This window comes from Miniopterus schreibersii (assembly GCF_964146895.1).
Source record: "Miniopterus schreibersii genome assembly, chromosome: 18".
Classification (NCBI taxonomy): domain Eukaryota; kingdom Metazoa; phylum Chordata; class Mammalia; order Chiroptera; family Miniopteridae; genus Miniopterus; species Miniopterus schreibersii.
The window spans coordinates 40,200,355-40,213,179 of NC_138121.1; the positions used below are offsets into that span (position 1 = coordinate 40,200,355).

At 59.4% G+C, this 12,825-nt stretch overlaps 1 protein-coding gene across 1 annotated transcript; it reads left to right on the plus strand.

The window, feature by feature from the left end:
- Positions 1 to 1,222: 1,222 nt before the first annotated feature.
- CPNE7 (copine 7) lies at positions 1,223 to 12,276 on the plus strand (the record flags this gene model as incomplete). Its single annotated transcript, XM_081119078.1, is given in 18 exon segments — positions 1,223 to 1,331; positions 3,769 to 3,853; positions 3,855 to 3,930; positions 6,089 to 6,163; positions 6,365 to 6,439; positions 6,812 to 6,895; positions 7,336 to 7,351; positions 7,354 to 7,424; positions 7,511 to 7,609; positions 7,884 to 7,970; positions 8,282 to 8,341; positions 9,152 to 9,285; positions 9,933 to 9,987; positions 10,435 to 10,486; positions 10,549 to 10,638; positions 10,641 to 10,681; positions 11,305 to 11,541; positions 12,187 to 12,276. Coding segments are annotated over 18 exon segments (1,536 nt in total).
- Positions 12,277 to 12,825: the final 549 nt, after the last annotated feature.

Sequence of the window (12,825 nt, forward strand, 5' to 3'; positions counted from 1 at the left end):
TGAAATGTCATTCTGTCCGGCTGCTGTAACAGAGGCCACATTCACTTCTCAGTTCTGGAGACTGGAAGTCCAGGACGAAGGTGCCAGCAGGTAAGAGCCCCCATCGGTTTACAGATGGCTGTGGTGTGTCCTCATGTGGTAGAGGGCAGGGAGCACTGTGGGGTCTTTTCCATGAGGGCACGAACCCCATTTATGAGGACTCCACCCTCCTGGCCTAATCACTTCCCACAGGCTCCACCTCCTGACACCATCGTATTGGGGGTTAGGGTTTCAACATGAGTTTCGGGGGTGACAATATTCTATCGATGGCATGGAGGAAGGCCATCCAATGTTTAAGAAAAAGAGAAAAAAACAGGTTACCAAACAGAAACCGCATGGCCTCGTTGAACACAGAGCATTCACAGAGCACTTACTACATGCATGGTGTGGTCCTAGGCCAGGGACTGGGCTCTGAGATGGGGTGGGATGGTCCCCGTGCTGGCAGCCTGACAGACCATGTGTGATAAAGGCTCAGGGTTGGAGGTAACTTATTAAAAAAATAATACAAATAGATTTGCGTGGAAAAAGCTGGATGATAAAATTCAAATGTTAGCAGTTTATGTCTGGCTACTGGATCTTTATTGTCACTTGCTTATCTCCATTTTCTAATTTTTCAACAGGGAACATGTGTTATTGTTTCCTGTAAAATAGCAACAAAATATATGAAGTGAAGGGATCTCGTTTCCTGCGTCTGCCTGTCAGAGCTCTGTCCTCTGGGCCCTGCCTGGCCCTGGTCCTTGGGCCTTTGTGGTCTGGCTGGTGAGAAGAGTGGTGCAACCCTACAGCCTGGCGGCCTCCCCGGGGCCCTCAGGAAGGCTGCATTGGCTCAGGCCCCAAAGACCAAGACTGAAAGGACTGCAGCTTTTCCTCTGCAGTTTCTCTCCATTAGTGCCACCTGGAGCCACCACGTCTCAAAGCAGAGGCCCAGGGTCACCATGTGGGACCTGTAACTGTGAGGCTGTGGCTGGAGACCCCAGTGGGTCCATTAGAATCTGGGCCTCAGAGATTTGAACTCCCAAACTATGAGTTCTCCTCTGGTGGAAATGTCACCTGTTACCATGGTGAAAGAGTGTGATGTCTAAGAGCTGAACTGGGGGCTCTGTACCACCACCAACAATCTGGACAGCCGTGGGCAAGTCACCGAAGCCCCTATTTCCTCTTTTGGGTTTTGGGGGTTAACACTATGGCAATCAGCATAGCGAGGTGCAGTGGCGAGCTGGAGATGCTGGTGCTGTCCTTGGTGCTGACGTTGGGCTTGGGCATCAGTCCTCAGCATAGTTCCCCAGGGCCTGGTAGAAAGAGCCTGGCCAGGAGACACCTGAGCCTTGCCAGGAGCTACTGCGCATGCCTTTGTGGGGCTGGGTGCTGCCTGGAGCAAGCCACTCACCTTTGGGGGCCCATCTTCATCCCTCAGAAGCTCAGAATGGCTGAGGGGCCCCGTCCAACATGCAGGCCGGGCGGGTGTCCTGTGGAAGCTGGCTCTGGGATGGCCTGGAACCTCTACAAGCCTGAGGGGCACCCCCACAGCCCACATGCACAACTGGTGGACTAAGGACTCGGAGCCCCCCACCCCATCCCTAGAAAGCTGGGCTGGGAAAGACCCAGGGGGTAGAAGGCCCAGAGCAGCTCCAAACTGGTTTCCAAAGCTGCCTGAACCTGGGCCAGCTTCCGAGAGGTGCGAGCAAAGAGCGTGAGTTGGGGGCAAGAAGGAGCACCAGATTGGCCCCACATCCCTCTGTGTGTGACCTGCCCCTTGCTTCATTAGCTAGGGGCTCAGGAAGTGAGCCTGGGTGCCGGGGTCCAACTCACCCAGCCCAGCCCTGGGACATTTACCTTCTCTGCAAACCTTTCCAGGGCCATCCAAGGTACAATCCCATTGTCCAACCTTTGAGGACTCTGTTCACTGCCCGTGGAGACTCCTCCTCTTTGGTGGGACCTCCCATAGTCCACTGCCACTGGGGAGCACCCTTTCCTATAGTTGAGAGGTCCTCTGACCCCATGATCTTCTGGGGTCCTGGTGGCCAAGGCTGAGCCCTGAACAACCTGTGGGTGGGGGCTGAGTTGGAGGGAGGAGAGAGCTGGACCTAGCACAGGGCCTGGTCTCTGCTCCCCTTGTCTTTGGTCCCTTTCACCTTAAACACTCGTCCTGTCCCCCCTCCCACCATGGCATTTGGCCAGGTCTGTGTCCTATATTTTAGGCAAAAATTGGCAGAGAAAGTGTGCTGGGAGGTCGTCTCTGCCTCTGTCAGCACCCCCTCCTCTGCAGGGCTTCCATTGTCAGGACTAGGTGGTGGGGGTGAAGATTAAGGTGGAGTAGGGCCCCCTCTCATGGGGCCCAGACCTGTTGCCATCTAGCTCTGGGGAATGGGTGTGGAAGGGCCCCCAGGCACACTTGGTCAGGCTCCGACCCTCAGCCCAGGCAGCCCCAGGGTAACAAGGGGCCAGCCCTACTCTCGGGCATGTTCCACGAAAGCAGACACCAGCTCCTCTGTCTCCAGCCCCAGGCCAGCAAGGCGACAGGCACGCAGTATGCACCCAGTAGAGACTTGTTGATTGGGGTGCCATCACCAAATGCCTCGAAGTCTGGAGTTGAAGCCAGAGAACTCAGGGACAGGCCCAAGGATTGGTGCTAAGCCGGCTCCATCGCCCCCTCACTTCCAGCCCAGGGCACCTGCGGGTTTGGCACAGTCCAGGAGGGCACACCTTGGCTTGGGCGGGTTCCAGCCCAGTCTCCCCTGGCACCCTCTCCTGTGCCACCCCTTTTCCAGCTGCTCCCGGCCCAGGCTTCCCCTCCGCTGTCCTCTCCCCAGTGTCCCCATCACACACGCCCCGCCCCCTCTACCGCTGTCCTCTGTCCCACCCGCCGCCACCCCTCGGTCCCGCGTGGTGGGCTCCCGCGGCCGTGCAGGGCCGCGCCGGACCGGCGTCTCCAGCGCGGCCCCTCCGTGCGCCCGCCGGGCCTCCAGCGGGGCGGCCCCGGGCCCGGGTGGAGCTGCGGCTGAGCGGCCTCCTGGGGCTGAGGAGCCCCACAGGTCACCACCTCCGGGGTGAAGGGCGAGCCAGCCCCGTGTCTGCGGCGGGGGTGCTGGAGAGGGTGTGCCAGGAGGAGCTCTGTGCCCCAGCCCCCTTAGCCCTTGCTGTTTGGCTTGGATGCTGCCTAATGCAGATGCCTTGTTTGGGTGCCCGAGACTGTGGGACCCTGGAGGGCAGCACAGAAACCTATCTGCACCGCTGGGATTGTGCTCTGCGGGTGGGGGCTGAGTTGGAGGGAGGAGAGAGCTGGACCTAAGGGGAACCTGTGCCCCCGAGTCTCCCTGCTGCCGAGCTGGGTGCTGGGGAGAGACCTCTGCTTTGAGTTTGCCCGGCCCAGGTTCTAAGGTTCCATTTCTAACTCAGAGCTCACTCAGAAAGCTGAGCCTCAGTTTCCCCATCATGATGTGGGGATAGAGCAGGCCAAGGTGGGCATGAGATGAGGGGGAAGAGAAGCTGCCCCCTATGTCCAGCAGGGTCACATTCACTTCAGGAAGGAGGTGCCTGGGGCTCCTGGAGAGGCAGCAGCAGGTGAATTGGGGTCTTGACTGGTGTGGCACAGGTTGGGGTGGGGCCTTCCCAGGGCGTGGCCTGGGAGCCAGTCCCCCCAGGGGAGGGGAGCCTGAAGGCGTCGGGGCTGGGCCCAAAGGAGAGCCTGGTGGAGGCCCCGCTGCGTGTCTGCTTGCCCCGCTGCTACAGGTAGACAGGACAGGTGGTCCGGAGCTGCCAAGGTCTTTACACTGGACTGCTACTTTGAGGAGGCACAGAGGCTGCGTTTCGAGGTCTGACAGCCACGGGCCCAGCAGCCTCGGCGGTCAGGAGGATGACTTCCTGGGGGGCATGGAGTGCACCCCATCCCCTTGGGAGGAATGAGGGCAGGAGGGACCCTGGAGGGCAGAACAGCACCTGAGCTGGTCCTAAGAGCTGGTGCAATGGCCATGGCGTGGAGAGAGGCACCACAGGGCCCCTCTGCACGAGCATCCTGGCTCTGCCCTTCTCCACGTCTACTTCTCACGTCTACTTCTCTTTAAAAAATTCCTTTTTAGTCATTTTTTAAAATATGTCATTTTAAACTGGGTACTATGGTTCAAAATTCAGAGAATATAAAAGGCATGCTGGCCAGTTCTCCCTCCTGCCCTATCCCCAGGTTCCGGTACATCTGACCAGAGAGATCTAATCTCCCAGAATGAAATGAGCATGTAATTTTTTTTCTATATATAGTTTTTAAACACAAATTGCACGAGGAGCCCTTCATCGTGGGCACGTGGGCCTTCCCAGGCCCTCCCTTCAGCACAGGTGGCCAGTGGGCAGTTCACTTTTAACGCTCGCAAGAGCCATGGGGGGCACTTCTTTTCACTCCTGAGGTCTAATTTATATACAGTAGGACATGGAGAGGTGTAGACCTGATCAGTGAGGTCGATGAGTTTAGACAGCGGGATACCCCTGGGCACCCCCAGATCACGAGGACACCTTCATGTCCTGCGGTCCCCCGCTCCGCTGCAGCCTCTTCTGCAGTCTCGGGTCCGTGAATCACGTGGGATGTTCTCATTTGTGTCCGGGGTCTCACGCCACATGATGTCTGTATGACTCCCCCCTTGCTGCCGGGGGGAGCTGATCTGGGGCACACCCTTCTGTTGCCCGTTTCACAGGTGAGAGGACTGAGATTTAGGAAGGACAAGGCCTGAGAAAAAGCAGGGCAGCGTGCCACCCAGGTGCTGGCCTCTCACCTCCGTCACTAGGACAGAAGACGGCAGCACACACAGACACCCATGGACACACATGCACAGCCATGCACAAGTCATGCACTGCACGCATGACACAGAGAGACACGCATGGACGTGTGTGCGCGCGCATACCTGCACCTGTAGGCACGTGTGTGCGGACACCTCTGTGCAAGCATGCACATGCAACCACATATGCACCTGTGCTTGGTCACGTGCACGTGGGGGCAGATCTGTGGACACACATGTTTGGATGCTCACGTAAACTTTAGACAACAAACACGCCCGTTGAGAACCTCCTGCTCTGCGGCTCCCTGGCCGACTCCCGGGGCTGCCCTGCTGCCAGAGCTTTCCCACCCCCGGGCCTGCTTCTCGTCTGCACAGAATGTCCCCGAGTGCTCAGAAGCTGTTGGCCAGCAGCCCTGGAGGAGCGGGTGGGGAAACCTCCTGTCTCCTGCCTGTACTCGGCTCACTTTGCCGTGGTCGCCCCAGCTCTAGCTGGACGGGAGCAGGAGCTGGTGCAGGGTGGGTCGTGGAAGCACCAGCGAGTGTCCGTGTGCTGTCACGTGGTGATGGCTGAGGACTCTGTGTCTTCCTTGGCCAGTGAAGGGTGGAGCCCCCCACGAAGGAAGTCACTGATCCTCAGGCAGCTTTTGAGGGGTGTCCAAACTAGGACACCCAGCCCCTCGAGCACTGAGCACTGCCCCCTGGTGAGCAGATGCCCCTAGCTGCATACAGGACCCCTGTATCACCTTGCTGGCCCTAGTTCAGGGCTCATAGCCTGACAGGGGATGCAGCCAGGCGGGGGATGAGACCCCAGAGAGGGAGTGGCCCCAGTGCCCACACTGTGGAATCCCCTGCACCAGCAGGAGGGCTGGGCTGCGTCTCCAGTCTGGCTCCTTCCCCCTGCACCGCCACCCTCCCGCCTGCCACGCACTGCCCTTGGAGCCAGGTCTGTAGATGCCCAACATGAGCCCAGTGCTGACACATGGCAGCATGTGGGCTCATCAGTGTGTGACCTGGGAAGTGTCTTTCACCTCCTGCCTGAGCCTGTTTCCTCCTGATACATGAGGGGTGAAGTGAGGGCGTCTGGCAGAGCAGGAGGCAGGAACACAGAGGGACGGAGAGACACCAGGCAGCCCAGGGTCTCTAGAGAGGACCTGCGGGCTGGTGACTGTCAGGCCCTGAGGGCAGGTGGCCCTGCATAGAGAGTTTGGAGGAGCCAGGCCACCAGGATAAGGAGACAGGGTCCCCAGGGGAGCAGAAGTTGACCCCTCCCTGACGTTCCTGACTTCCAGATTGTGGCCCAGAGGAAGATGACCCGTGCACTGTTGCTGAAGTTTGGCAGGAATGCGGGCAAGTCCACCATCACGGTGAGGCCACCTGCCTTCCTACCAGGCCCCTGCCCTTCAGACCTGCTCCTCACCTTTGCCATGGCTCCAAGGGTCCTGCCCCGGAAGATGAGTGGGAGGCCCAGGGCTGCACTGACAACTAGGGAGGTCCTGAAAGGGTTCAGGGTGAGGGTGGGCCATGTAGGGGTGGGCAGCTCAGAGCTGTGGCTTCTCCCTGCCCAGGTGATAGCTGAGGACATCTCCACAAACAATGGGTACGTCGAGCTGTCCTTCCGGTCCCAGAAGCTGGACAACAAGGTGAGTGTGAGGGTGCCTACCTGGGGCCGGGGGCAGCAGTGGGATGAGAGAAGCCCCAGCCCAGCTTGGGCCCTGCATCAGGGCTTCCACCTGTAAGCTGATGGCGTGAGACAGACTGACCTTGGGGAGACAAATGAGTGTCCAGTGAGCAGCACTCGGGTCTTGTGAGGAGCAGCCACCATGGTGGTGTTTCTCTTATTGCCATGAGCAATACTGCATCCTTTCTGTGCTTTGGGGAGAGGCCGAGGGGAGCAGGTGGTGCTGACAAGGGGTGTGCAACTGAGGCAGAGAGTTACAGCGAGGGTGGTGGGGAGCCAGCAGAGCGGGCTGGGCCTGGGCTCAGATGTCCTGCACACCCTACCGTTCCCACAGGACATCTTCAGCAAGTCAGACCCCTTCCTGGAGCTGTACCGGGTCAATGATGACCAGAGCGAGCAGCTGGTGAACAGGACGGAGGTGAGGATCCCTGCCGGCCCCTGGGACTGCAGGCCTGATCTGCAGAGCTGACGTCCCCTGCAGTGCTGTGGGGTCAGGGATGAAAGGATAGCTGATCCCGTCATTTGCCTGTATCCCCCGGACCCCATGGCTGTAGGGGTCATCACCCTCAACACCTGCCACCCCCCTGTAAATGGAGCCAGCAGTGTGGAGCAACAGTGTGAGAATTTAGCGATTGTTTTGTCACATCCTGCAGGTAATGTGCATTTCAGGGACAGCAGTGAGGGAGCATTTCCTGTTTAGATAAATTAATTTCAGTTTTTAGAAAAGAATCTAAGGAAAAGGAGACAGGTGGTCCAGGGACATGGCAGAAGTTATGAAGGTGTTTCCAAAAGAGATGAGATCCGGAGATTCAACTCCAGCCTGAGACAGCGCCACCCCACTGCACCCCCGGCCCACAGGTGGTGAAGAGCAACCTGAGCCCGTGTGGGAGCCCTTCAGGGTGTCGCTGAACTCCCTGTGCAGCTGCGAGGAGACGAGGCCTCTGAAGGTGGTGATGGTCCTCCGGGAGGTGGGGCCAGGGTGGGGACGCCAGCTGGGCCCTTGGGGCAGGCGGCTGAGGGCCTGGCTCCACAGTGCCTGGTCTGGGACCACGACTCCCGAGGGAAGCACGACTTCATTGGAAAATTCACCACCACCTTTGCGGAGATGCAGAGGGCCTTTGGAGAGGACCAGGTGAGCTGGGCCCCTCCCGGTCACTGAGGCTCTGGAAACCAGGTCCTGACCCAATTTCGAGGGGGCCACTGGGAGCAGCAGCCAAGGAAGCAGGTGGGCACAGCCCTGTACCCGTCCCTCCAGAGAAGATGGATGAAGACTGCCAGGCGGTCAGAGCAGGGACAGTTGGGAAACCCCGGCCAGGGCTCAACTTCCAGGCCTCCCCAGCCCCCTCGTGGTGGGGTGCTGGCACTGGCACTCTGGGTGGGGGTCTCTGCCTGTCTCTCTACCCCAGGCCCAGTGGGATTGCGTGAATGCCAAGTACAAGCAGAAGAAGTGCCGTCACAAGAACTCTGGGGTGGTCATCCTGACAGACCTGAAGGTGAGCGCAGCCCCTGCCTAGAGACCCGCCCCACCTGCCCATCTCGAAATCCTCCAATGTCAGATGGACCCTCAGGGACCTTGTCCATGATACCTGGTGGTCCTCAATATGTGGGGGAGCACATGAATATGGTGGGGGCAAAGGGGAGACAGAGAAGGGAAACAGAGGAGGAGGTGCTGGGCATTCAGGCAGCTTGAGGGCCTCAGGGAGGAGGGGCCGCCCCTGCCACCCCTGCTGCCCTGCAGCCCTGGCCTGTTTCCCAGGGGGGTACGGTGTCCTGGGCAGGCCCTGCTGACCCTGCTGCCTGGAAGTTCTCCAGGGTTTACTCTTTCCTGGACTATATCATGGGCGGCTGCCAGATCCACTTCACGGTGAGTCCATGGGGCCCCCTCCATGTAGCTAGCTAGCTGGGCACACTCCAGCCAGAGAGGAATCACCACCAAGGCCCCTGCAGCTCCTGATGGCCCCTCCTCACCCTGAACACAGCTCAGAGTTGGTTTGGCACCCAGCACAGAGGTGAGAAGAGACACGGGGACAATGAAGCCCTTCTCCCAGGCCTGGAAGACGGTCCCCAGGAGCTTAGTTCTTCCTGTACATTTTCCTGGGGATCCTGTCACTGTGCAAGGGAGCCAGGCACCCTCAAGAGGGACATAGCCAGCACTCACCCTCAACAAAAACATATTAACATAGAAAATACACGAGGAAACACGGCAGGGGGCATTTGACTCCCAGGGACAACAGGAGTCACAGCCCCTGGCAGGTGTGGCCTTGGCTGGGATGGAGAGCCCAGCTTCCTTCTGTGCCCTCCGGCCCACTCTCCATTCCAATCACTTCACTGAGCAACCCAGACTTGTCTGAGGGGCGTGACCGAGCAGATGCATGGGGACCACAACACAGGGCTGGCTCCTCTGGGAGGGGGGCAGGAACGGTGGTGCCTGAGATGTGCCTGGTCCTGACCCAGCCCCTTCCCACTGCCTGGCCCATGAGTCCAGCCTAGGAGCTCTGGGTGCAGAAGGCACCGACTGGTGTCCCCACAAGGCTCCTCAAAAGGCCCCAGGAGCCACTCTGAGATGCCCCCTTGCTGAGCCTCGGTTTCCCTTATCTGTAAAAGGGGAAGTGCAGAAGCCCATCCCAGACTCGGTGGAAAAGGGGCTCCGGAATCACCATGGGGGCCTCCACAGATGGCCATCGACTTCATGGCCTCCAGCGGTGACCCCCGGAACAACTGCTCCCTGCACTACATCCACCCCTTCCAGCCCCACGAGTACCTGCAGGCCCTGGTGGCCGTGGGTGAGGTCTGCCAAGACTACGACAGGTGCGTCCTTCCCATTCCCCCCCCCCAGGCTCCGGCTGTGACCTGGGTCATGGAGTGGGCATCACAGACATGTCTACTGATCCAGAGGCACCCGCCCAAGGCCAGGAGTGCATGGGCCACGGTTGGTGACAGCCAGATGGGCTAGCTCCACATTGCAGACCAGGCAGCCCTGCATGGCTGACCCTGCAGGCGGGTGCAGTTTCCAGCGTGAAGTGGAGTCAGAGTCCATGTGTCCACATGGGACTGGCCTTCACCACAGGGTCCCATTCACACAAACACCAGGGGGCGGGGTCTGTGTCCCACTTTACAGAGTAGTAAACTGAGGCCATGGAGGGGCAAGCCTCTTGTCTAGGGGCTGGTTGGGCCAAGGTCCAGTGGGCAGGCAGCCAACCTTCACTGGGGTTGGGCTGCCCCACTAGCAGGTACCCAGACCTGGAGCAGAAGGCGGAGGAGGTGACCTTGGGGGTGGCTCCAAGCCACCTGGTGGCTCTGTGCCCACCTGCCTGCTTCAGGCTCTTCACTGCATTGTGCCTCAGTTTTCCCCTGTGGCTTGGCACAGAACTCTGTGTCGCCCAAAGCACCCTCACCCCACCTCACACCACCCCAGGAATCAGGGACCCTATATGATGGGGCTGCCTCTCTTCCAGTGACAAGAAGTTCTCTGCTTTGGGGTTCGGAGCCCAGATCCCTCCCAAGTTTGAGGTAGGACAACCTGGGGGCCGGGCCTTAGGCTTCTCCCTCTGCGCCCCTCCTAGCAGAGGCCATCCTGGGTCCTGGAACCCCTGGCTGTTGCCTCTCTGCTGGGAATCCCTACTCTGTGATAGGCACAGGGACCCTGGCCTCCCAGCCAGAGGGGCTGACCTTTGACCTCTGGAGACAAGGAGAAGGGGCCCTTAGTTTGGAATCTTCCAGTTTCAGTAACAGTTCAACTGGCTTCGGCAGAAAACCACGAGGGGTGGGTGCTATTGGTAATGCCACTCGGAGGCTCGGGTCCCTCTGGATCCAGGGGCTGGAGCAATCCCAGGACAAGTCTGTCTGTCTGCCCCAGGGGCTCCAAACCCATCTCTCCCAGTAGGTAAGGCTGTGGGTGTCCTGAGAGGGTGGGCCGGCTGACAGGTCCTTTTTGTGTCCACTGAGGTGTCCACTGAGGTGTCCCATGACTTTGCCATCAATTTCAACCCTGAGGACGATGAGTGTGAAGGTAAGAGCCCAAGGGGTCTGGGGAAGGGCTGCAGAGGGCCGGACTCACCCCCTCCCCAACAGGAAGCCAGGGCGTGGTGGAGGCCTACCAGAACCGCCTGCCCAGGGTCCAGCTCTGCGGCCCCACCCACGTGGCGCCCATCATCCCCAGGGTGGCCGCGTGGCTGCAGCCGAGGAGCGCACCGGGGAGGCCCCTGTAGGTACCTAGGCTGGTGGCACAGTGGGGGGACGGGTGCGGTAGAAGGTGTGGGTGCCATGGGAGGGCAAGGATCAGCTGAGAGGAGCAAAGGCGGCCTTCTTTCTGAACCATGTGAGAGCTAGCTGCTCACCTCCTGACGCCCCTCCCCCAGTCCTCCATATACATCTGCTAACAGCAAGGACACGCTGTACGTGACCACAGTTCAGCCGTCAAGGCCAGGGCACTGGAGGCAACCCGCCTGTTATCTTTCCCCTGCTGCATGTCCACATCCACCCACTGTCCCAGGACGACCCCTCTCTAAATCCTGTTCTTAGGTCTCAGGGTCTCTTCAGATCCCTTCTCAGGTCCGCCGCCTCTGTCCTCTGTCTGTAAGGGGGTCATCCCAGCATCGCTGGGGGCGGGAGACAGGTGACGTGGGCACAGTGTGTGGGAGGGGCACAGGCTCGGACTCAAGGTGGTTGTCATGTACGTATTATGCTTCAGCAAAAACACTCCAGAAAAAGTTGAAAACCACAGCTAAAGGGTGTCTGCAGTCACCCCCAGGCCATCTGGGGGAGAAAACTGGTTGGTGGGCTTGGGGGTTTGATGGGGGGATGCAGCCACCTTCCCTGTGTCCCCAGCAATACTACATCCTGCTGATCCTGACAGATGGCGTGGTGACCGACATGGCAGACACGCGGGAGGCCATTGTGCGTGCCTCCCACCTGCCCATGTCCATCATCATCGTGGGCGTGGGCAATGCCGACTTCACGGACATGCAGGTCTTAGACGGGGACGACGGCATCCTGCGCTGCCCATGGGGTGAGCCCGCCCTCCGGGACATTGTCCAGTTTGTGCCCTTCCGGGAGCTCAAGAATGTGAGTGCGAGGGACAGGCCAGGGGTCAAGGGCCCAGCCCCAAGGTGGCTCCTGCCCAGTGACTGTGGCAGCATGCTGGGAGAGACAGGTGCCAAGTGGATGGCGCCCAAGCCACCCCCGCCCCCAGTCGTGAGGGGACCTCAACCGCTTTCAATAGCCTGGAAACCTTTCTGTTACCAACATGTCAAGGCTACACCCAGGCCAGCTGCATGTGGCCTGTGAATCCAGGCAGCTTTCCCCAGTCGATTTCAGACCTCTTTGTGCCACAGTAAGAAGCATGTCACATGAACGCATGTGTGGCTTCACTGGGCCATGAGGACACCTCACCTTCCCGCCTCAGCCACATTCTCTCTGTGCCAGGCAAGCTGGAGCCCACTGACCCGTGTGTGGGGGGGGGGGGTCACGTGAGCACATATGCCCTCAGGACAAGTGCCTGGTGCCCATCAGATGTCACTCACAGCGTCAGGAGCATCACAGCCTTACCTTTTAGGATCTATATGTTTAACAGAAGCTCACCTGGTCACCAGGTGAATTCCTGATTGTGGTCCCCTAAGCTCATTCCAGAGGATGAAGCTGGGGTGTGACCAGGTGGGGGCAGAGGATCAGGAAGGCTGCCAGCGTAAGCACATTGTCCCCATCCCATAGGTGTCCCCTGCAGCGCTGGCCAGGTGCGTGCTGGCTGAGGTGCCCAAGCAGGTGGTGGAGTATTACAGCCACAAGGAGCTGCCTCCTTGAGGCCTTGGCACCCACACCCAAGACAGTGAACCAGGCTCCACGTTATTAAGGACCCCAGAGAGGGGAGGGTAGCCAGGGGTGCTTTCTGCTCCAGCACCCTTGGGGTCCCTTAAATTCCCCCTGATCTCCCAGAGGCCTCCTGTCTCCCAGCTGCCCAAGCCCACTCCTCATTCTCTGGGGCCTCCAAGATTGAAGGAAGAACAAATCCAGGCCCAGGGATACCCAGAAGCAGAAGAGAGGGGGGGGCTGGTGGTAACCCCCATGCCTGATCCTGCCCCAGGAGCAAGCAAGAGGGGCTGGAGGGTTCTGCTTTGCATCTTATCTTCATGGGGGGGCCCAGCAGGCAGCATCCCCATCACTGAGAAAATAGGTGCCCCCAGACCCCGCTGTGGTCAGATTGGTCTTCACCCAGCTTGTGCCCCCTTCCCGCCCCTTCTTTGACCCCTTGCTTTTATCGCCCTGCCTCACCTCAGCACCTGTGGCTGGGGGTGTAGGTGCAATAAAGTGTCATCTTTTCCTGGCAGCTATTTGTGCATTTACTGCCCCCAC